The 23857-nt window shown below is 39.0% G+C and overlaps 1 protein-coding gene across 1 annotated transcript in view; it reads right to left on the bottom strand.

Annotated features, from left to right (window-relative positions):
• The window catches only part of NUP98 (nucleoporin 98 and 96 precursor), a 119498-nt gene that overhangs the window by 2755 nt on the left and 92886 nt on the right, over nt 1–23857 (bottom strand). Inside the window, exons 26-32 of the mRNA XM_077762188.1 lie at nt 21495–21652; nt 20421–20564; nt 18764–18906; nt 11864–12085; nt 9391–9632; nt 5044–5198; nt 69–180 (exon numbers count right to left, since the gene is read on the bottom strand). Of these exons, the coding sequence (XP_077618314.1) occupies nt 69–180; nt 5044–5198; nt 9391–9632; nt 11864–12085; nt 18764–18906; nt 20421–20564; nt 21495–21652 (1176 nt within the window). The remainder of the gene's footprint in view (nt 1–68; nt 181–5043; nt 5199–9390; nt 9633–11863; nt 12086–18763; nt 18907–20420; nt 20565–21494; nt 21653–23857) is intronic.

Raw genomic sequence — 23857 nt, 5'->3', positions numbered from 1 at the left:
GGCAGAAGTGTAATAATCATAAGAACAGGAAGCATGCAGGCAGGAAGCAGGGAAGGATGGAGGCTTACCTGACTGGGCAAGGCGATCCTTGGCATTGAAACACTGGATCTGCTGAATGCGGTTGCAGAGTGAGGTCACTTTGGTGTGTAACTGCTCCATTTCATAAACTGAGCAATCCACCTACAAAGAAGCAGAGAAACCAGTTAGGCCAAAGGAAGGTCCCCTCACCCCAATTCTATCCATAGACTGACTATGCAAAGTTCTGAAATAACAGAGAAAACCCATGAAGCTGACTGGCAGTGTCATGTCACCACTATAGAGCCTAATCACTGAGGACAAGGCACAATCTCAACAGTAATCCACAAGAGGAAAGTAACATACAGTATGTAGAGCCTTGGACTGGGCAAGTCTGGAGATTAGCATTCATGAACCATTGTAACTAACAAAAATATAGATAAATCTGGGCTCAGAAAAATTGTATGCTTCTTAAGAATATACAATAAGACGTGGAGTCCAAACTAGTATTTAATTTAGGTATTAAATTGTGAATCCAAGTTCACAACTCTCTCTAAAATACAACAGGGCCCTCTCCTCATTGTATGCTCTCTCACTATGTGTTGCAACACACTCCTATGACCTTAATTATGATCAATGTGCTGATGATTCCTATATCTTTAGTTTAATATTCCAATTTTCCACTCCCCTTTCCAGGGCCACTACCCTACCTCAGGCTATCATTACTTTTTACTTGAAATATCTCAAGAGCTTGATCACTATCTTCAGTGTCATCCCCATTACATCCTTTTCTCTACCATCTGGTAGCCAGAGTGATCTTTCTACACTTTTTTTAATGTTATTTATTTTCAAGAAAGAGAGAGACACAGAATCCAAAGCAGGCTCCAGACTCTGAGCTGTCAGCAGAGCCTGATGTGGGACTTGAACTCACCAACCACAAGATCATGACCTGAGCCGAAGTTGGAGACTTAACCCACTGAGCCACCCAGGTGCCCTGCCAGAGTGATCTTTCTAAAAAGCAAGTCTGTATTTTTATTCTTTTTATTTTTGTTTAACGTTTATTTATTTTTGGGAGATGGAGAGAGAGAGTGTGAGCAAGGGAGGGGCAGAGACAGGGGGAGACCCAGGATCCAAAGGAGGCTCCAGGCTTTGGGCTGTCAGCACAGAGCCTGATGTGGGGCTTGAACCCATGAACCAGGAGATCATGCCTGAGCCAAAATCAATTGCTCGACTGCTTAACCAACTGACCCACTGAGGCAACCCTGAATTTTTATTCTTAAAAAAAATTTTTTTTTGGTTATTTAAATAATCTCTACCCCTAGCATGGGGCTCCAACTCGAACCCTGAGATCTAGAGTTGTATGTTTTTATGGCAATGAGAAACAATGAAATCTGGCCATGTGTAGCAACATGGATGGACCTTGAGGGTGTTATGCTGAGCGAAATAAGTCAGGCAGAGAAGGACAAATATCATATGTTTGCATGTATAGGAGGATTAGGAGGAACTTAACTGAGGAAAAAGGGGGAAAAGAAGGGGGGAAATGGTGGGGGAAAGGGAGAGAGGCAAACCATGAGAGACTCTTGAATGCTGACAAAAACTGAGGACTGATGGATGTGGGGGGGAGGGGGGGATGGGCATGGAGGAGGGCACTTGTGGGGATGAGCACTGGGTGTTATGTGGAAAATAATTTGACAATAAACTATTTGTTTAAAAAAAAAAAAAAAGAGTTGTATGTTTTTCTGACTGAACCAGTCAGGAACCCTGTATTTTTTTTATTCTTTACTTATATTCTGAATACTTTCCAGCTGTAGTATCTTATTCCTCTTTGTCTTACATGACTTTTGTCTCTCAGAATAAGAGTTTGAGACCCTCCTCTCTCAAACTCTTACATTAAATCACCCTACTTACTAACTGTACTAATACCTTCTCCTCCAAATGCTCAATCAACTCTTCCAAGAATTTTCTCTCTCATTGAATCCTTTTGGGGGGGCTTTGCAGAATCTACCATTTAATACCTCTACAAGTACATTTTTTTACAAAACAATCCAGCCTTTAACTGGACTTTCAACGGTGGTAAATAAAATGAGGTCTTTGTTCTCAAGAAATTCATAGATAATAAAGAAACCACTGGAAATAAATCTTGAAGAATCATCTACGCAGACAATTCAAAGAGGGTAATGTGGCAGAAAAATTGAGACCTTAAAAACAATGACAGGGTCAAGCTTTCTAGGCAAAAAGGACAGCTAGAACGACCAGATGGAAATGCAAGGAAAGCTCAGGTGGGTAAAATGCAGTTAAAAAAATTTTTTTTTATGTTTATTTTTTGAGAGAGCAAGAAAGAGAGCAAGCGAGGGAGGGACATAGAGATGGAGACACAGAATCTGAAGCAGGTTCCAGGCTCTGCGCTGTCAGCATAGAGCCTGATGCAGGACTCGAGCTCACAAGCCCAACTGCAAGATCATGACCTGAGCTGAAGTCAGACGCTCAACTGACTGAGCCACCCAGGTGCCCCTAAAATGCCGAGTTTAAAGAGGAGAATAGAAGAAGATGAAAAGCAGAAACCACAGGTATTTTCATATTACATTACAGTTGTTAGTGATTTTTAAATGTAGTGCTTCAGGGGCGCCTAGGTGGCTTAGTCGGTTAAGCGTCCGACTTTCGCTTAGGTCATGATCTCGCGGTTCGTGGGTTCGAGCCCCGCGTCGGGCTCTGTGCTGACTGCCAGCTCAGAGCCTGGAGCCTGTTTCAGTCTGTGACTCCCTCTCTCTCTGACCCTCCCCTGCTCACACTGTCTCTCTCTCTCTCCTTGAAATAAATTAAAAAAAAAAAAAAACAAAAACAAAAAAATTAAATGTAGTGCTTCAAAATTAGGGGATCCACTGCTAAAGCACTTATTACTTACTATAAGTTCTTAATATTTTGGTAACTGTATGTTAACATAACTGGTTTCCTTTGTAATCCCATGAATTTTAATCTTTGCATTATTATTTTTTTTTGCATTATTTTTGCAAAATACATTAGACAGCCATCCGTGGGCTTCACCAGACTGTCAAGGAGGTCCATAGCACAAAAAAGGTAAGAATTATTCATGCAGAGCTTGATAAGACTTGCTAAGGAGCACTTTATTCTAAGTGAAATGACAAGCCACTGGAATGTTTTTAGAGTGAGATGATATGATTTGTATATTAGATCACTCTGGGGGCACCTGAGTGGTTTAGCCAGTTAAGCATTTGACTCTTGATTTCAGCTCAGGTCATGATCTCATGGTCAGGAAATTGAGCCCTGCATTGGGCTCTGCACTGACAGCGCTGACGTCTGCTTGGAATTCTCTCTGTGCCTCCTCCAGTCACACTCTCTCTAAAAATAAACAAACATTAAAATAAAATTCTGATCCACCCATCCTCCTTTTTCACTTCTAGAAAGCCTTACTGACTCCCTGAGACTGGGTTAGGTACTCCATTTATGTGTTGCTACAAGATATTCTTTGCTTAATCCTTACATGTATCATTCTATAGTAACTGCTGGCTTACCTGTAAATATCTCCCTCACCAAAATTATTACTTTGGTAGGGGTAAAACATACACTACTGCTTACCTTCATATCCCTCAAATCCACCAGTGCTTGGGAACAATAAGTTCTCAATAACTAGATTGTGTAAATATATGAATGTTCAACTAGAAAAGAGTTTTCTTCAGTGATAATTTAGGGGTGATGCTCTTAACCCATCTTAAACATGTAGCAAGTAAATTATGAATATTATGTGCCAGGCACTGAGCTAGCAGTGGGGATTTTAATAAGAAAAACAGATAATAATTACTAAACACTTAGTATATATAGTGTGCTAAAACACAGTATATTTTGTTTAATCTTTGTGACAACTGTCAGATATCTATGATAATTTGTGCCATTAATTATTTGCTTAAGATCACATAGCTAGTGAGTGAGGGAACCATTAACTGAATCTAACCGTTTGGCTCTAGAACTTGATTCTTAACCTCTATGCTCTATTACCTTTAATCTTCAAGATCTCCCTAAAAGGATCTCATGGTAACTGCAAGACAGATGTAGATAAGTAACTATAATACAGTTAGTAGACTAATGTACCACGTGCTTTGGTAGAAAAAATAAACATTTCTTAGGGGAAAATGAGAACAAAGTAGAGCTTACAGCAATGTATTTTTTTTTTAAGTTTATTTATTTATTTGGGGTGGGGGGCAGATAATAGAGATAGAGGGAGAGAAAGAATCCCAAGCAGGCTCTGTGCTGTGACCACAGAGCCCCATGTGGGGCTTGATCCCAGGAACTATGAGATCATGACCTGAGTGGAAACCAAGAGTCAGATGCTTTACTGACTGAGCCACTCAGGCGCCCCCAGCAATCCAAATCTTAAAGATGACTACATGTATGCTAAAGACTGAAATAAAACAAATTCTGTTGGAAACTCCATGAGTAATTTAGTGTGATTAAAGCAGGTTGGCATCTGGAATGTGGGGTAACACTAGTAGGAGTAAGGCAGGAAGGAAAGGTTAAAAGCGTCTATGTGGGCTTTAATTCTATTCTCCAGAGTTTGGTCTTTATGCTATAAACAATGGAGGCCTATCTTATGATCTTATCAAGACTGATCCCAACACATTTTAATAAAGACTAAAAAAATTGTTAATACTTGCGATTTTAAACATGCTAAATGATGTATGAAACAATTACCTTCACCAAATCTCTGACCTTACTATCTCTCTCTTTCTTGAGCTGTTCACTCAAACTAGGGCTGGACAAGGGGAGACTATGGACAAGCCTCGGCATGTCTATTGTACATACCACTTAGTAATAAACAAGTTCTTTTTAAGTTTTGAAACAGTTGCCATAGTGGCGATAGCAAATTAGCCTCATCAAAACACCCCTCTTGCACTGACCATTCTATCTTTGCCATTAAGTTTTTCAAGTGGTCGTTCTTGAAGGCCTTTTGAAGTCTCTATGGCTTTAAGGGCCAGGGAAAAGGAAAACCAAGCAGTAGTTCAAGAACTCAAGTACCTGCTGTATCTGGTGAAGCATTTCCATGACCTGAATATAGTCCAAGTAAACAAGCCCTGATGTCTCCCAGTCCTGGATTAGGCTGCTGCGTTCTGGAGGTGCCAGATCTTCCAAGAACTCCTTCAGGTAGTCATAGTTCTCATTAATGATGGCATCTGAAGAAACAAAATATTAAGCACTATGTCTACACAAGTATGTGGTTCTCAAAAACACAGAGGACATGGCAGAAATCCAAAACAGGAAGGAAGGGGAAATAATGTTGGGTCAAACTAGAGAATTGCAAGTAGATATCTTGAAATTGTCCAAAGAAATATGTGAAAAAGTTCTTGCTTCAGTTCCCCAAATAGAGATATCTGGTGGGTTTTTTTCTTTTTCTTCCCTTTTTAAAAAAAAATATTATTTTTGAGAAAAATAGAGTGTGAGCCAGGGAGGAGCAGAGAGGGAGGGAGAATCTCAAGCAGAGTCTGTGCTGTCAATACATAGCCTGACATAGAGCTAGAACTCACAAAACTGTGAGATCATGCCCTGAGCCGAAATCAAGAGTCAGGTGCTTAACCGACTGAGCCACCCAGGCACCTCTCTATTTTCTCTTTTTGACACATTACTGATCTATAACATTATGTTTGTTTCAGGTACACAACATAACAATTCAACAGTTGTATATACTGCAAAATGATCACCACAGTGTTTAGTTATGTTACCATACATAATTACAGAATTTTTTTCTTCTGATGAGAACTTTTAAGATTTACTGTATTAGCAACTTTCTTTAAAAATTTTTATTTTTAAGCAATCTCTACACCCAACGTGGGGCTTGAACTCACAACCCCAAGACTAAGAGTTGCATGCTCCACTGACTGAGCCAGCTAGGCACTCCCTATATTATTAACAACTTGTAAATATGCAACAGTATTATTAACTATGGCTGCCATACTGTATATTTCATCCTCATGACTTATTTATTTTGTAACTAGAAGTTTGTATGTTTTGTCTCTCTACTCATTTTGCCCACTTCCCCCTCCCCCTCACCTCTCTGGCAACCACCAATCTGTTCTCTGTGTCTATGAGGGGCTTTTTTTTTTTTTTTTTTGGTAAACATTCCACAAATAATGTGACACCATACAGGATTTATCTTTCTCTGACTTATTTCACTTAGTGTAATGCCTTGAGGTCCATCCTTATTGCTACAAATGTTAAGATTTCATTCTTATTTATGGCTGAATAATAACCCATTGCATATGTATACAATACATACACATACACCATGTTTTCTTCATCCATCCACTGATAGACACTTAGGTTGTCTCCCTATCTTATCTATTATAAATAATGCTACAATGAACATGCAGTTGCACATATCTTTGAGTTGTGTTTTCATTTCTTTTTGGATAACTACCTGGAAATGGAATGGCTAAATCATATGGTAGTTCCATTCTTAATTTTCTTTTTAAAAATTTTTAAATGTTTATTTACCGAGAGAGAGAGAGTGAGAGAGCGAGTGTGGGGACGGGGGGAGAGAGGGATAGACACAGAATCCAAAGCAGGCTCCAGGTCCTGGACTATCAGCACAGAGGTTGATGCAGGGCTTGAACTCACAAAATGTGAGATCATGACTTGAGCTGAAGTCAGATGCTTCACCGACTGAGCCACTCGGATGCCCCTATTTTAATTTTCTGAGGAACCTTCATATTGTTTTCCATAGTGGCTGCACCAATTTACATGTCTGCCAACAGTGCACAAGGGTTCTCTTTTCTCTACATCCTCACCAGCCTTATTTATCTTCTTGACAACAGCAATTTTAACAGGGATGAGGTGATACCTCACAGTGGTTTTGATATGCATTTCTGATTAATGATGTACAATATCATTTTATGTAAAACTGTTAGCCATTTGTATATATCTTCTTTAGAAAAACATCTACTCAGATCCTCTGCCTATTTTTCAATCAGATTTTTTTGGGGTTATTTTTATGAATTCTTTAAATATTTTGGATGTTAACCCTTTATCAGATTAAGGATTTGCAAACATTTTCTTCCACTCAGTAGGTTGCCTTTTCATTTTGTTGATGGTTTCCTTTGCTGTGCAGAAACTTTTTAGCTTGATGTAGTCCCATTTATTTCTGCTTTTGTTGCCTTTGCTTTTGGTGTCATATCCCAAAAAAATAATCATCAAGATAAGATGTCAAGGAGCTTACTGCCTATGGTTTCTTCTACTTTTAGGCTTTCAGGTCTTATAATTCTTTATCCATTTTGAGTTAATTTTTGTACATGGTATAAGACAGTGATCCAGTTTCATTATTTTGTATGTGGCTGTTCAGTCTTCTCAACGCCTTTTATTGAGGAGACTGTATATTCTTGGCCCCTTTGTCATAAACTAATTGGCCATATATGCATGGGTTTATTTCTGGGCTCTCTACTCTGATTTTAAAGTTTATTTTTTTTAATTTAAGACAGAGAGAGCACAAGCAAGGTAGGGGTGGGGAAAGAATCTCAAGCAGAGCCCAATATGGGGCTTGAACTCATGAACATGACATGATCACCTGAGATGAAATCAAAAGTTGGACATTTAACCAACTGAGGCACCCAGGTACCCCCCGGGCTCTCTATTCTGTTCCAATGATCTATGTGTCTGTTTTCAGGCCTATACCATACTGTTTTGATTTATTACAGCTTTGTAACTGAATTTGAAATCAGGGAGTGTGCTATCTCCAGCTTTGTTCTTTCTCAAGATCACCTTGGCTACTGGAGATCTTTTGTGTTCCACACAAATTTTAGAGTTGTTCATTCTACTTTTGTAGAACTGGAATTTTGGCAGAAATTGCACTGAATCTGTTGACTGTTTTAGGTAGTAAGGATATTTTAACAATATTAATTCTTCCAACTCATAAACATGCAATATCTTTCCATTTCTGTGTCTTTAATTTCTTTCATCAACGTCATAGTTTTCAGGGTATAGGTCTTTGATCTCCTTGGTTAAATTTATTCCAGGTATTTTATTCTTTTAGATGCAATTGAAAATGGAATTGTTTTCGTAATTTCTCTGATAATTCATTATTATTATATGGAAATGCAACAGATTTCTATATATTGATTTTGTACCCTGCAATTTACTGAATTCATTTATTCTAAAAGTTTTTTGGTGGAATCTTCAGGGTTTTCTATATATAGTCATCATGTCATTTGCAAACAATACAGTTTTATTTCTTTCCAGTTTGGATGCCTCTTAATTATTTTTCTTGACTAACTGTTCTGACTAGGACTTCCAATATTATGTTGAATAAATGTGGTAAAAGTAGGCATCTTTGTCTTCTTCCTGATCTTAGAAGAAAAGCTGAAAGCTTTTCACCATTGAGTATTATGTTAGCTGTGGGTTTGTTATATATGGCCTTTATTATTGAGGTATGTTCGTTATATGCCAACTAGTTTTTATATAAATGGATGTTGAATTTGTCAAATACTTTTCCTGCATCTCTTGAGACGATCATGATTTTTATCCTTCATTTTGTGAATATGGTGTATCACAATGATTGGTTAAAACATCCCTGTTATAAATCACACTTGATCATGGTGTATAATCCTTTTAATGTATTGTGGAATTCAATTTGCTAATAATTTGCTGAGAATTTTTACATCTATGTTCATCAGGGATATTGGTCTGTATCTTTCTTTTCTTATAGTATCCCTGTCTGGTTTTGATATCAGGATAATGGTAACCTTATAAAATGAGTTTGGAAGTGTTCTCCCCTTTTCTATTTTTTGGAAGAGTTTGAGGATTGGTGTTAATTCTATGAATGTTAGGTAGAATTCACAAGTGAAGTCACCTAGTCCAGGGCTTTTATTTGTAGGGAGTTTTTTGATTACCAATTCAATCTGCTTTATTAGTAACTTTTCTGTTCAGATTTTCTATTTCTTCATGATTCAGTCTTAGAAGGCTACATGTTTCTAGGAATTTATCCAATTCTTCTAGATTGTTCAATTTGTTGGTATATAACTGTTCATAGTCGTCGCTAATGATCCTTTGTATTTCTATGGTATCAGTTATGGCTCCTTTTTAATTTTGGTGAATCAAATTCCCTAAGTACACAAAGAGTTTAACATAATTCATGCATATCAAGCACATCCTTGGCAAATGGTGATGTAACAATATTGCTGTCAACCCCTGCCCCTCTAACCCCTCTAATCCTGGCCAAGTTTCTTCTGCACAAAGAACTTTTGCAAAGTATAATCTGATGCAAGATCTCAAAGTCCCATAGAGAACATCACCTCTGGCCAGACTAATCATGGGATTCAGAGCCTGAAGAATTTGGGGTGATTACAGAAGACACAGGCCCTAGTCTGAAGGACTCACCAGAAGCTAAGTGCCTGATGATGAGTTTGTGGCAGCGGTTCCAGTGTCCAGCTTTAAATAAATAGAGGGCCTCCAAATGCTTGTCAGATTCCATGTGTGCTCTCACTGCTTTGGCCTCATTAATCCATTCAGCAGGCACACAAAGCTTTTGGGTCAGGAAAGTCTCCTTAGCCCAAGACTCAGGGGTCTCCAATAGTTGGCAGTGCCGGGTAAGCAGCTCTCGAACAGCATTCTCACGCACGCTGTAGGAAGAAAGACAATGCTGAATAACTTCTATCTTCAATGATGAAGAAGACTGCCTCAGACAACACAGAGTGATCAATGGGATAGTCTCCCAAACTGGAAGTCTTAACCCTTAGTGGACTTCAAACTTCACTTAATACAAAAATATCAAAAGCCACCATATAAATGAAATAGAAAGTATCTAAGCACAATGTATTTTCATGATCAAAAAAACCTGAATACTAATACTCTAGGGAAGGTTGTCTAGTGCTAAGAAAAGGCTTTCCCTTTCTTTTCCTTAATTTCTTTCTAGTAACAGGAGATCAAGGACTAGGATAGAAGAATCCTGTTCTGCACAGAGCAGTTCTTCGCAATTCATTCGCAACCTTTTCCCTTCCTTTTCTCTCATATGATCAGTACCAGTAAACAAAGTAGTTTTTAAAGGTTAAGGCCTCTTTCAGGTCCTTGTTTGCTTTTTTTTTTTTTTCATTCAAAACCACGAACTTTCCTATTTCTCTCCACCTCTAGACTTAGATTACTCTCATTCTTTCTGATCTCAAGTCCCCTTAAGAGTCCTTTTCTATCTGGGCCAAAGTACCAGCCATTTAAATTTCAAATCAAAACAAGTATTCTCATCTTAGATTTTCAAGGAACCTCAATCTCATCTTAAATACTTCTTTTTAAAAAATCTTTACCAGGGGGCACCTGGCTGGCTCAGTAAGGAGTGGGGAGTTTGAGCCCTATATTGGATGTAGAGAGAACTTAAATAAATAAATTAAATAAAGAAACAGGAACAGGAAATGCTTCCCTAGAGACTACTCTGAATCATCAGTTTTATTAGCCAGCATTTTAACCTGTAAAATTCTCCATGAATTTATTTAAATAAACTCAAAGGAAAAGTATGAAGTCATTTGCTTTCTGGTAAAGGAGAAGAGGAGAAATTCCTTAAAGGGAAGGCTGTGCNTTTGCGTTTTTTTTTTTTTTTCTCTCTTTTTTTTAAAAAAAAAAAAAAAAAAAAAAAAATTTTTTTTTTTTTTTATTAAGTAATCTTAATGTTCAACATGGAGCTCAAACTCATGACCCAAACGAAGATCAAGAGTCACACACTTGGCTCAATGAGCCAACCAGGCGCCCCAACTTTTCCTCCTTTAATCCCATAACTGCCTTTGACTAGGTATGGATTAATATTACAATTTTATAGATAAAAAGAGAGTATCTTTAACCAAAAATCAAAAGTGAGTAAGCTTTACATGGGATCAAAGTGAGTACATGATAGATCCAAAATTGAGGCAGGTTTGACTACAAAACTCAACTCCTTTTCAAAGTATATCACATGACAGTGCAGCATAATGATTAAGAGCACAGACTCTGGATGTCTTGAGCTAGAAGACTGCCATTTACCAGCTATGTGACCTTGAGCAAAAGTTAATCTCTCTGTGCCTTGGGCTGCTCATCTGTAAAAGAGACTGTAAGAGTCTTATCTTATAGGTTCATTACGAGCACTAATTTTGATATAAAGTATTTACAAATAGTATAAATATATATAAAAGTACCATGCAACAAAGTACTATATAAATGTTTTTGTTATTAGTGTAATGCCATGCTACTACCATTAACAGAAAAAAAATCACCAATTTATCTCATTCACACCATGGAGAAAAGGGTATTTTAGGGTAGAGAGCCAAATCCTTACACATCTAAGGATATATTGGTAAATATGATGCTATCAAACTTGAGGGATAGCTATGGGTAGAGGGCAAGAGAGAGAAGGCCAGAGAGGGAGAAAGCCAACAGACAGAAAAGGCCAGGGACACTCCCTGCCAACTCATTATATCACTTCGCAGACTCACTGAGGCAGTTTAGCAAGCACTGTTTCTGCATAATTCCTGAACATGCCACATTCAACTGAATCTATGTCTATGTTAATGGGGTTGCTCCATGTAGATATATCCTTCCTCTTCCACTTAATTATTTCCTGTTCTTGTCTAAAGTTTCTTGTGATCACGCAATTCACAGAAATCTCTTCCGATAAACAGCATTATTTGACACTAAATTCAAGACAGTCTCACTTCTAACTTGTTCACATGAACACAGAGACAGCTGTGGACTGAACGGTTTTAAGGTTTATCACAAGGGTGGACCCAAAATACATTCTAGATGCTTACTTAAAGAATTAAACCCTAAAAGACTGATTCTTTGGCATTGCCCTGTAGCCCTAGATGTACTTGTGGGTTCATGGCTTTTCACTCACCTTGAGTTGTCAATGTGCAAGAAGACAAAGATAGCCCACTCCCAGAGCCCCTCACTTTCCAGCTGGCCAGCAAAACTGGCCTGTAGAACACCTTCACACTGTTCTGAGAGATGGGTATAGTTAAGAGCCCGTAGCACCTCCCACAAGTGCCAGCTTAGGCGGTAATCCAAAGGATCTGCCGTTACGCTTCGAGGCTCCAGCAGCTGGTTGAGATCATAATGTCTGCAAAGGAGAATGTATAGAGAGTTACCATATCGAGGCAGCAGACCAACTGCACTGAACAGGTCTGGCTGTGGCCTAGAAGATAATAAAGGCAGAAACCCGAGAATGGAAGCATTACAGACCACATGGTCTCCCTCTGAGATTGTGCTGTATCAACCTACTTCTAGGTTCAGGCAAAGAAGGCACCTCCTCTTCTGTGGCTGTGTGATCTGACAGCTATGCTGGTATTTGTATGGCCTAGATATTTACTGTCTTGGTACACAGAGTCTTCACAACTCTTTTTTTTTTTCTTTTTTTAAATTTTTTAATGTTTTATTTATTTCTAGGGGGGGGAGAGAGAGAGAGAGAGAAAGAGAGAGAGAGAGACAGCGTGAGCAGGGGAGGGCCAGAGAGAGAGGGAGTCACAGACCGAAACAGGCTCCAGGCTCTGAGCTGGCAGTCAGCACAGAGCCCGACGCGGGGCTCGAACCCACGAACCGTGAGATCATGACCCAAGCGAAAGTCGGATGCTTAACCGACTAAGCCACCCAGGCGCCCCAGTGTTGATACTTTTCTTAACCATTTAAAACACATAATTATCTTAGTATCTTTCAGACTGCTCTATTATATGTGGTTGTTGGAGTGCTAACTCACCAGCAGCTAACTAGTCTTCATGATGGTTATTTCCTTCTATAGCTTATCATTTTTACCTCTGATTTTGTCTACAGAAGGGAGTATTTTTTATATAAGGACCTTCAGATGCCCTGGGTTTTTTTTTTTTTTTAAATGTTTTATTTATTTCTAGGACAGAGAGAGAGAGAGAGACAGCGTGAGCAGGGGAGGGTCAGAGAGAGAGGGAGTCACAGACTGAAACAGGCTCCAGGCTCTGAGCTGGCAGTCAGCACAGAGCCCGACGTGGGGCTCGAACCCACTAACCGCGAGATCATGACCTAAGCGAAAGTCGGACGCTTAACCGACTAAGCCACCCAGGCGCCCCTGCCCTGGGTTTTTAAAGTGTCCCTATACAGACTTTTGCCTTTTCTTCTGCTGGGAGCCCAAACATTTCAATGGTCCTAGACTACTTAAATCTGTAAAGTTCTTAGCTTGCAATTCCAGATCATAAGAATAGTTGCAACTAAGATCTTACACTTATAAGTTTTAGGGTTTAGATTGTCAATCAATAATTTTTCTTTTCACCTAAGATCCAGACATTTTATAACTCCTTAACACTTCCTCAGGTAATGAACAGAATTTTTCTAGACCAGTGTTGTCAAACTGAACTTTGTGGGATGATGGAAATGCTCTATAATCTGTCCTGACCAATGATAGCCAATAGCCAATACATGTGCCTATTAGACACTTGAAATGTGAATACTGTAAATAACTTAATTTTAAGCTTTACTTAGTCATATGTGAATAGCAGCTATTATAGTGGACAGTGCAGTTCCAAACTATTTGTAAGAGACTTAGTGTGAATTTTATGTATGGTCTTAGTCCATAGCAATTCTATCTTTCCTGAAAACTAGGCTTACTATCTCCTTCTGGAGCTGGTCTCTCTATTTCTGGCATCTTGAGATCTCCTTTTCTTTCTTTTTTTTTTAACATTAAAAAACTGACAGACAGTAAACAGAATATATTTAAAATGTACAAATTTTTATTAAGTTTTAATATACACACACACTGTGAAATTACCACCAAGGTCAAGATAACAAACACACACATCACCTCCAAAAGTTTCCTTATAGCCCTTTGTAATCCCTTTCTTTCTGCCCCTCCTTATACTCTCCTTTCCTGGACAACCACTGATCTGTTTTCTGTGATTCATCAGTTTGTATTTTCCAGAATTTTTAAAAAATTTTTTAATGTTTGATTTACTTTTTGAGAGAAAGGGAGAGAGAGAGAGGGAGGGATGGAGGGAGAGTGAGCGCATGAGAGCGAGAGCAAGGAGGGGCAAAGAGAGAGAGACACAGAATCAGAAGCAGGTTCCCTGGCTCCGAGCTGTCAGCACAGAGCCCAATGGGGGGCTTGAACTCGTGAACTAAGAGATCATGACCTGACCCTAAGTCGGATGCTTAACCAACTGAGCCACCCAGGTGCCCCTGCATTTTCCAGAATTTTATATAGGTTAGAATCAGAGTAGGTATGTTTCTAGGTACTTTTCTGTCTCACCTCTTCCAAAACCAAGTAAAATTATCTTGTGATTCACTATATTAATTGTGTGTATCAATTGCTGAGTAGCATTCTATTACATAATTATACCACGATTTGTTTATCTATTCAGTTGGTGGTGGAAATTTGGCTTGCTTCCAGTTCTGTATCAATACAAACAAAACTGCTATAAATATCTGTATACAAACATATGTTTTCAATCCTTTGGGTAAATACCTAGAAGTGGCATGACTGGATCATATACATGCAGGTATATATCTAACTTTTTAAACCAAATTGTTTATACTAAAGTGTCAATATCATTTCACATTTTCACCAGCAGTGTATGAGAATTCCGGTTGTTCCACATCTATGACAATACTTGGTAGTGTAGGTCTTTTTAATTTCTAGACATTTTAATAGGTGGGTAGTGGTATCCCATTTTAATTTGCATTTCCCTGTTGTCTACTGATGCTAAACATTTTTGGTGTGCCTGAGACCTAGGTCTTCTTTGGTAAAGAACTGTTTATATATTTTGCCTATTTAAAAAATTGGGTTGTTTTGGGGCACCTGGTGATTCAGTTGGTTAAGCGTCCTACTTCGGCTTGGGTCATGATCTTGCAGTTTGTGGGTTCGGGCCCCACGTTGGGCTCTGTGCTGGCAGCTAGCTCAGAGCCAGGAGCCTGCCTCAGATTCTGTGTCTCCCTCTCTCTCTCTGACCCTCCCTGCTCATGCTGTCTCTCTCTCTCTCTCTCTCTCAAATAAATAAAACATTAAAATTTTTTTAAAATAACAAATAAATAAAAAATAAAATTGGGTTGTTTTATTATTGAGGTTCTTATTGTTTTATTATTTATTTATTTTGAAAGAGACAGAGAGAGAGTGAGTGAGACAGCACTGAAAGAATCCATACCAAGCAGGCTCCATGCCTAGTGTGGAGCCTAATGCAGGGCTTGATCCCATGACCTTGGGATCATGACCTGAGGTGAAACAATAGTCAGGTGCTTAACTGACTGAGCCACCCAGGCACCGCTACTATTACTGAGTTTTAAGAGTTCTTTCTATGTTCTTGGGGCACCTGCGTGGCTTAGTTGGTTAAGTGTCCAACTTCGGCTCAGGTCATCATCTCACGGTTCCTGAGTTCGAGTCCTGCATCGGGCTCTGTACTGACAGCTAGCTCAGAGCCTAGAGCCTGCTTCAGATTCTGTACCTCTCTCTCTTTCTGACCCTCCCCTGCTCACGCTGTCTCTCTCTCTCAGAAATAAATAAAAAAATTTTTAAAAAGTTCTTTATATGTTCTAGATACAAATTCTTTATCAGATATATAAATTGCAAATATCTTCTTCCAATCTGTGACTTTTCATTCTCTTAACAGCTTTTCAATGACTAGCAGTTTTTTTTTTTAAAGTTTATTTATGTTTGAGAGAGAGAAAGAGAAAATGTGTACGTGCATGTACAAGCAGGAGGGGGCAGAGAGAGAGAATCCCAAGCAGGCTCTGCACTGCCAGCACAGAACCCAACATGATACTCGATCTCAACTGAGCCGAAACCAGGAGTTGGATGCTCAATCGACTGAGCCACCCAGGTGCCCCCAATGATTAGCAGTTTTTAATTTTACTAAAGTCCAGTTTACCAATTTTTTCCACTACAGATTGTGTATTTGGTATCAAAAACATCTTTTCCTAACTCACAGTTGCAATGATTTTCTGGTTTGTTTTCTAGTTTAAATTTCAAATTTAGGTTTCTGACTCATTTTGAAGTGGATGAATAATAGAGATAAGCAATAAAACCAAAAGCTAGAAGTAGATTATCAAGAAAAAAAGAGAAAAGATACATATGACCAATATCAAGGAGTGAGACATAGTTACAGATCATACATACATTTAAAAAGGATAATAACAAAAATGTTATGAATAACTTTATGCCAAAAAATTTAGTGACTTCAGTGAAACAAATTCCTTAGAAGAAGCAAATGATCAAAACGGATTCAACAATAAGTAGAAAGCTTCAATAGCATAGTAAAGAAGTTGATTTCAGGGGCATGTGGGTGGTTCAGTCGGTTGGGCGGCCGACTTTGGCTCAGGTCATGATCTCACAGTTCATGGGTTTAAGCCCTGCGTCGGGCTCTGTGCTGACAGCTCAGAGCCTGGAGCCTGCTTCTAATTCTGTGTCTCCCTCTCTCTGACCCCCCCCCCGCTCATGCTGCCTCTCTCTCCCTCTCTCAGAAATAAATAAAACATAAAAAAAAAAAAAAAGAATTGAAATGAGATATGAGTGATTGTGACTGGAAAAAAAATCCCTTAGTGTTTCTGAGCATATGTGCAAAGACAGTTCTGCTGAGACACTTTTAATTAACTGATTATCTGTAATAATAGCAGGTGTTCATATATTGTTAAGAGGATAAATACACTACTCTGTTTCTTGTTGTTGTTTTATTTTTTCTTAAATGTTTTATTTATTTCTAGGAGAGAGAGAGACAGCATGAGCAGGGGAGGGTCAGAGAGAGAGACGGAGTGACAGACTCTGAAACAGGCTCCAGGCTCCGAGCTGGCAGTCAGCACAGAGCCCAACGCAGGGCTCGAACCCACGAACCGCGAGATCATGATCTGAGCGAAAGTCGGACACTTAACCAACTAAGCTACCCGGGCGCCCCTGTTTCTTGTTTAAAAACAACACTGGAGCAGGGTGGCTCAGCTGGTTAAAGCATCTAACTCTTGACTCTGGCTCAGGTCATGATCTCACAATGGTGAGATGGAGCCCTGCATCAGGGTCAGGCTCTGGCGCTGGGTATGGAGCCTGCTTAAGATTTTCTTTCTCCTCCTCCATTCCCTCTCTCTCTCAAAAACAAAACAAAATAAAACATCAATAACAACACATCCACAATGAGATGCCACTCTATACCCACCAAAATGGCAAAATTTAAAAAAACGACAATACCAGGGGTGCCTGGATTGCTCAGTCAGTTGAGCATCTTTTTTTTTTTTTAATTTTTAATGCTTTATTTCTGAGAGAGAGAGAGAGAGAGAGAGAGCGCGCAGGGGAGGGTCAGAGAGAGAGGGAGATACGTGGGGCTCGAACCCACGAACCGTGAGATCATAACCTGAGCTGAAGCCGGATGCTTAACCGATTGAGCCACCCAGGCGCCCCGAGCATTTGACTCTTGATTTCGGTTCAAGCCTGTGGGCCCTGCATCAGGTTCCATACTGGGGGTGTGAAGCCTACTTGGGATTCTCTCTCTGCCCCTCCCCATCACTCCCATCTCTCTCAAAATAAAAACAAACAAAAAAAAACTTTAAAAAACTCACAACACCAAATTTTTTTTTAAAGTTTGTTTATTTTGAGAGTGAGAGAAAGAGAGAGATGCAATATCTGACGTGGGGCTTGATCTCACAAACCGCGAGATCATGACCTCAGCCGAAATCAAGAGTTGTGATGCTTAAGGGGCATCTGGGTGGCTCAGTCCATTGGGCGGCCGACTTCGGCTCAGGTCATGATATTGCGGTCTGTGGATTCAAGCCCCAAGTAAGGCTCTGTGCTTTCGGCTCGGAACCTGGAGCCTGCTTCGGATTCTGTGATTCCCTTTATCTCTGCCCCTCCCCCGCTCAAGCTCTGTCTCTGTCTCAAAAATAAAATAAACATTAAAAAAAATTTATTAGGGGCGCCTGGGTGGCTTAGTTGGTTAAGCGTCCGACTTTTGCTTAGGTCATGATATCGCGGTTCGTGGGTTCGAGCCCCACGTCGGGCTCTGTGCTGACTGCCAACTAAGAGCCTGAAGCCTATTTCAGAGTCTGTGACTTCCTCTCTCTCTGACCCTCCCCTGCTCACGCTGTCTCTTTCTCTCTCTCTCCTAGAAATAAATAAAACATTAAAAAAAAAAAAAAAAAAGAGTTGGGACGCTTAACCCACTGAGCCACCCAGATCCCCTGACAATACCAAATTTTCAAGAGGATATGGAACACCCAGAGATCTCGGTAGGAACATAAAATTATGTGAACACTTATGGATACAAATGTTCATGGCATCTTTACTCATAATGACCAATATCAAGAAAAACTATCCATCAACAAATGAATAAATTATGCAATAAAAAACCCTTCTGATACACATATTAACATGGATAAATCTCAAAACCATTATATGAGTGAAAAGATAACAAAATGATCCCAATTATACAAAATAATTCCAGAATAGCAAAATTAATCTATAGTAACAAAAAGTCAGTTTGTTGTTTGGAGGTTGGGGATTGACTGCAAAGGGGCATGAAGGAACTTTTTGGGGGAATGTAATTATTATCTCAATTGTATCTTGATAGTCACATTAAGTTAAAATGCACGCTTCATTATTTGTAAATTGTATCTACTTAAAGTTGATTACATTTTAGATTTCTAATTCTAGTTCCAATGTTCTTTACTTCAACTACTATGAATTTTACTTTGTTATATACAGACTTAGGGCAATCTGGCCTCACATTAAAAGGAAAAGACTCAGGAAAGGACTATCTAGGGCTGATCATGCCCTCAAGTGACTATCATGCATGGTTCTCTGACTTACCTGTCACTGTAGAGTTTTAGAAGGTGAAAGCAGACGTCTTGAAGTGGTCTCTGTGAGTTTTTCTCCTCCTCTATCACATAGCCAGAGCCCTCTAGGTATGAAGGAAGCGGGGAGCAGGCATAACTCTCAGCCTCAGAGGAATTCTGATGGGAAGAATTTGATACAACAGTACATTAGATGCTAGAGTGTTTCACTAGATGTGATCATGTCTAAATTATACTACTTATACACGTGTATTAAGAATGATGACACCCTGGGGCAACTGGGTGGCTCAGTCAGTTGAGCGTCCAACTTCGACTCAGGTCACGATCTCACGGTTCATGAGTTTGAGCCTCACGTTTGGCTCTGTACTGACAGCTCAGAGCCTGGAGCCTGCTTTGGATTCTATGTCTCCTTCTCTCTCTGCCCCACCTCCACTTATACTCTGTCTCTGTCTTTCTCTCTCAAAAATAAATAAACATTAAGAAAAAAATTTTAAGAATGATAATACCCTAATGGAATGTGTCAAGGATCTTAAACTTATTTTGAGCAGGACTTCAAGGGACTATCAAAGACTGGATAGCTCTCACTAATCCTCCTACCTTTCTTTCTTTCTTTTTTTTTTTTTTTATTTATTTCTAGGAGAGAGAGAGAGAGAGAGAGAGACAGCGTGAGCAGGGGAGGGTCAGAGAGAGAGGGAGACACAGACTCTGAAATAGGCTTCAGGCTCTGAGCTGGCAGTCAGCACAGAGCCCAACGCGGGGCTCGAACCCACGAACCGCGAGATCATGTCCTAAGCGAAAGTCGGACGCTTAACTGACTAAGCCACCCAGGCGCCCAATCCTCCTTTCTTTTTAGAATTCTTATTACATTCAGTTTCTTTAGTGTTCTCTTTCTCCTGACATGTTTATCAAAGACAATAAATATGGACAGTAAGGAAAAAAGCCTGAAGAAATAACGGCTTTAAAAACATTAATAATTGGTTGCCTGGGTGGTTCAGTCAGTTAAGAGTATGATTCTTGGTTTTGGCTCAGGTTATGATTTCCCGGTTGGTAGGTTCAAGCCCTGAGTCGAGCTTTGCACTAACACTGTGGAGCCTGTGGGATTCTCTACCTACCTCTCTTTGCCCCACCCGTTTGCGTGCTCTCTCAAGATAAACAAACATTTAAAAAATATATAAAAACAATAATATTTTAAATCCGACACTGTCAAGGCATATGAAATATGATGCTATTCAGAGGCAAACTTTTCATGCCTGCTAATTCAGGACTATACGAACTTGAGGTTGGGCTGTCTATCAAGGAATTCACAAAGGAATAAGATAGCATTAGGAATAAAGAAAAATCCTCTCATCTGGGGGCAGGAAAACAACTTTAAGAAAGTCAACTGTGGAAACATCATATTAAATATTTTATTTAATATGATGATATATGATAATATATGATGATAGAAGCAGAGACTTGGAGAAGCTTAAGAGTAACCCTGTCTAGAGGCAGGAGAAAAGGAAAGTTTCCCATCAGATTTCCTGGGTCCATTTCAATTTTATAGTACTTTCAAAAAAAGTAGTTAGGAAAAAGTATTATGAAGTGTGACTTGGTGGTTTTTTCTCCGCAGTACTTTTCTGGCAAAATGAGAATGCCCCCCATGACACTTGGTTGGCTCTACTGGACACAAATACCTGAAATGCTTCTTCATACATGCTGAGTGCCCTGGAAATGGAGGCTGTTGGTGGAAGCAAATACCAAAGATGGACAGCCAGGGAGCGTTTCCAGTCCAGCTGTGAGCAGACATTGATTTGCCTCTCCTCTGAGACCTGCCATACCTGCAGGAAACAAAATCATTATCACAGCTATATGTTATACATTATCTTCTTACTCAGATCTGCAAGTCACTCACTTATTCCAGTAGCATTTTATTTTTTTAAAGTAATCTTTATGACCAGTGTGGGGCTCAAACTCACCACCCCAAGATCAAGAGTTACAGGCTTTACCAAAATGGACCAGCCAGCACTCCTATTTAAGTAACATTTTAAGTGAACTAGATTAGAAGTGTTAATGATCCAAATATAAAATACATAGTTCTTTGGGGGCAGGTGAGAGGGTAGATGTAGACAATTGGTGCTCTGAGAAGAGATGAAAGCCACTGAGAGAGAAGAAGAGTTCTTCTCACTGCCCACAGTTGCTGTCTTATAAAATTTTAAGATGTGCATAAATTCTGACCAGCTATCTCATTTTTGGAAAGTGATATCAAGATGTCAACCAGGCAGGCAGCAAACAGAGAACTGGCTTAAAATAATTATGGTATATCATCCACAAAATGAACAGAAGTGGCTATTAAAAAGACTGATGCTACATGCCATGAAAAAATGTCCATATACAGTAAGTATACTGCTATGTAGAATTTATTTTATTTGAATATACACACATGTGTAAATATATACACATATATGTTGATAGAGTAAAAATATGTCTGGAAAGACAGATTAAAAATTATTTATCTTGTTTACCACTATGATAAGGGATATGGTGAATTTTAGTATTTTAATTTCTATATAACCACTTGTTTGTTTTTTTTGCAATGTACATGTTGTACCTTTGTAATCTGAAAATATTTCCACTAAAATTTAAAAATAAGTTGCTTAGTTATATGTGTAACAGTGTAAAACTTACAAAGATAGCACTTTCTCTTAACCTGAAGCCATCTTGAATTTATGAAAAAATTTATGCAATGGTATGAGAAAAGAGCAAAATACCGGTTTTCCAGCCAACAAGGCAAAGATCCGCAGTCTCTCATCCTGGATGAAAGAGTTAGCCTGGAGCTGATGCCAATCCACCAGCTGCATGGTAAGCAGCTCCCGGATTGACTGGCTGCCCACCAACTGGGATAAAAGAAGGGCAAGACGATGATCACCTATAAGAGAAACAGAAATTCTCTAGTCATAACTGAGGATTTATAGACTTGGGGAAACACTAGGTATCATCTTACTTCTTCTAGCCCTCAGGAGGGAGAACTTTACACAGTGACTGCTTTCTACAGCAGTGACAAAATACTGACCACCACCTTACCATTTTCTGCCTGGGAAGAAAATATTCAGAGTACTTTAACCTAAATTACATAAAGACTGTACAGTATACAGAGTTCAATGATAGATCTACTATTACTTCTGTGACCCTAGATAAGGTACTTTATCTGTAAAATGGAGGAAAGTGTCATCTGATTCAAAGGCTTACAGTGAAAATGGAGATGACATAACTGAAAACATGCCCAACTAGAATGGCACTGAGAAATGGCCAACTGAAAGCTAGAGGAAAAGCATATATGTGTGGTATAAAAAGAATCACTGAGTCTTTTACGCTCACAGGTTCAATAATCTCTTTTATTAAAAAATTTTAAGTACAAAGGGCTGAGGCAATAAAAAAATTCTAATTAACCAGAATGTGAGGGGATAGAAATTCTGGTTTATGAAAACTTCCAGTTAAGGTGTAAGTTAAGAGAAAAATGCTTTGTTTCTGCCCTTCTTACAAACCTCGTAGAGTCAACAATCTTTCTTTTGTTTTTACATATAGGTCAGTGCTTACAGGTCTATATAAACTACCATTCTACCAGAAACTGAGGCTATCATATTAGAAGTTTCCTTCATAATCTAGAGGGGCCTAAAGGAAGAAAAATCACCTATCAGAAACACATCTGGAAATGTGTCAGGCCAAACGGTCTCTCCGTGTATAGGTAATCAAAGCATGACTGGACTATGATTCAGAAAGTAAGTGCTGTAGCTCACTTGACCATGAGCTGCTAGTATTCTAGGTGAGTAACACTAAAAGGAAAAAAGAAAAGATGGTTTCTGTGTATCTACAGAATCCCAAAGAGGGGATTTACTGGCCAAGATTTATAAATATCCTGGGCCACTAAAGATGGTCAAGTTCAGAGGTGCCTGGGTGGCTCAGTTAAGTGTCCAACTTCGGCTCAGGTCATGATCTCATGGTTCATGGGTTCAGGCCTCACATCGGGCTCTGTGCTGACTGCCAGCTCAGAGCCTGGAGCCTGCTTCAGATTCTGTATCTCCCTCTCTCTCTGACCCTCCCCTGCTCATGCTGTGTCTCTCTCTCTCAGAAATAAATAAAACATTAAAAAAAAAAAAGATGGTAGATCCTCTCTTTGCTTTGATCATATAATCAACCAATCAGCTTCTGCCCATCCTTGACTTTTCACATAGACTTTCCCATTGATGAGGAAATAGTCCTACTGAGCAAATAGTAGGACCTTAGTGTACTTCCTCAAGCTAATTTTAGTGTATGGTGCAAGGTAAGAATATAAATTAATCTTCTGCATGTGAATATCTGTCTCAGCATATCTGTTGAAAAGACCAACCTTTCCACATTTAAATAGTCTTGGCACCTTTGTCAAAAATCAACTGAATCTAAGTGGAAGGGTTTTATATTGAAGTCTCTCACATCAGTGATCAGTGTAGTTAAAGGTTTGTAAACTTTCTTAATCTTTTCAAGGAACTAATTTTTGGTGTTACTGATTACTGTTTTCTTTTTGTTGTTGTTGTCATTTTCATTGATTTCTGTTCTAATCTTTAGTATTTCCTTTCTTCTTCTACCTTTTGGTTTATTTCTTATTTTGCTAGTTTCTTAAAGTAGAAGCTTAGGTTATTGATTTGAGCTCTATCTTCTTGTTGGGTAGGTATCAAATAACATTGATAGTGTTCAAAAATTTTACATTCTTTATATTGTTTAGTTGTCTTATCAATTATTAAAAGTGGAGGTAGTAAAGCAAAAGTTTTTACTAAGCTGAAAGGTACTGCCTTGTCAAAAGTTTAACCTTAAAGTAAGAAAAAAAAGGACGAAGGAGAGTTTACAAACAAATAAATCTAAGGACCTGACTTCTAGCAGTCCTTAGGATCCTCTTTTGCTATACATATATGTGTTGGTAAGCATAACTTTGTTTCTTTAATGATTCCTAATTTTTTTAGCTGTATAGAAGGCCAATTCTAAAGACAAATTTTCTCTGTACAAAAATATATGAAGACCACAAAGCCACTGAGCTAAACATGTAGTGACAGTGGAATGCAAATGGCCATGTATGTAAGTTCTTGATTCTAGCTTTTCCTAT

The sequence above is a fragment of the Crocuta crocuta genome, unplaced genomic scaffold, assembly GCF_008692635.1.
Source record: "Crocuta crocuta isolate KB4526 unplaced genomic scaffold, BGI_CrCroc_1.0 scaffold306, whole genome shotgun sequence".
NCBI lineage: Eukaryota > Metazoa > Chordata > Mammalia > Carnivora > Hyaenidae > Crocuta > Crocuta crocuta.
The sequence above is the reverse complement of the archived record's forward strand: the minus strand, read 5'-3'. Positions and strand labels throughout refer to the sequence as shown.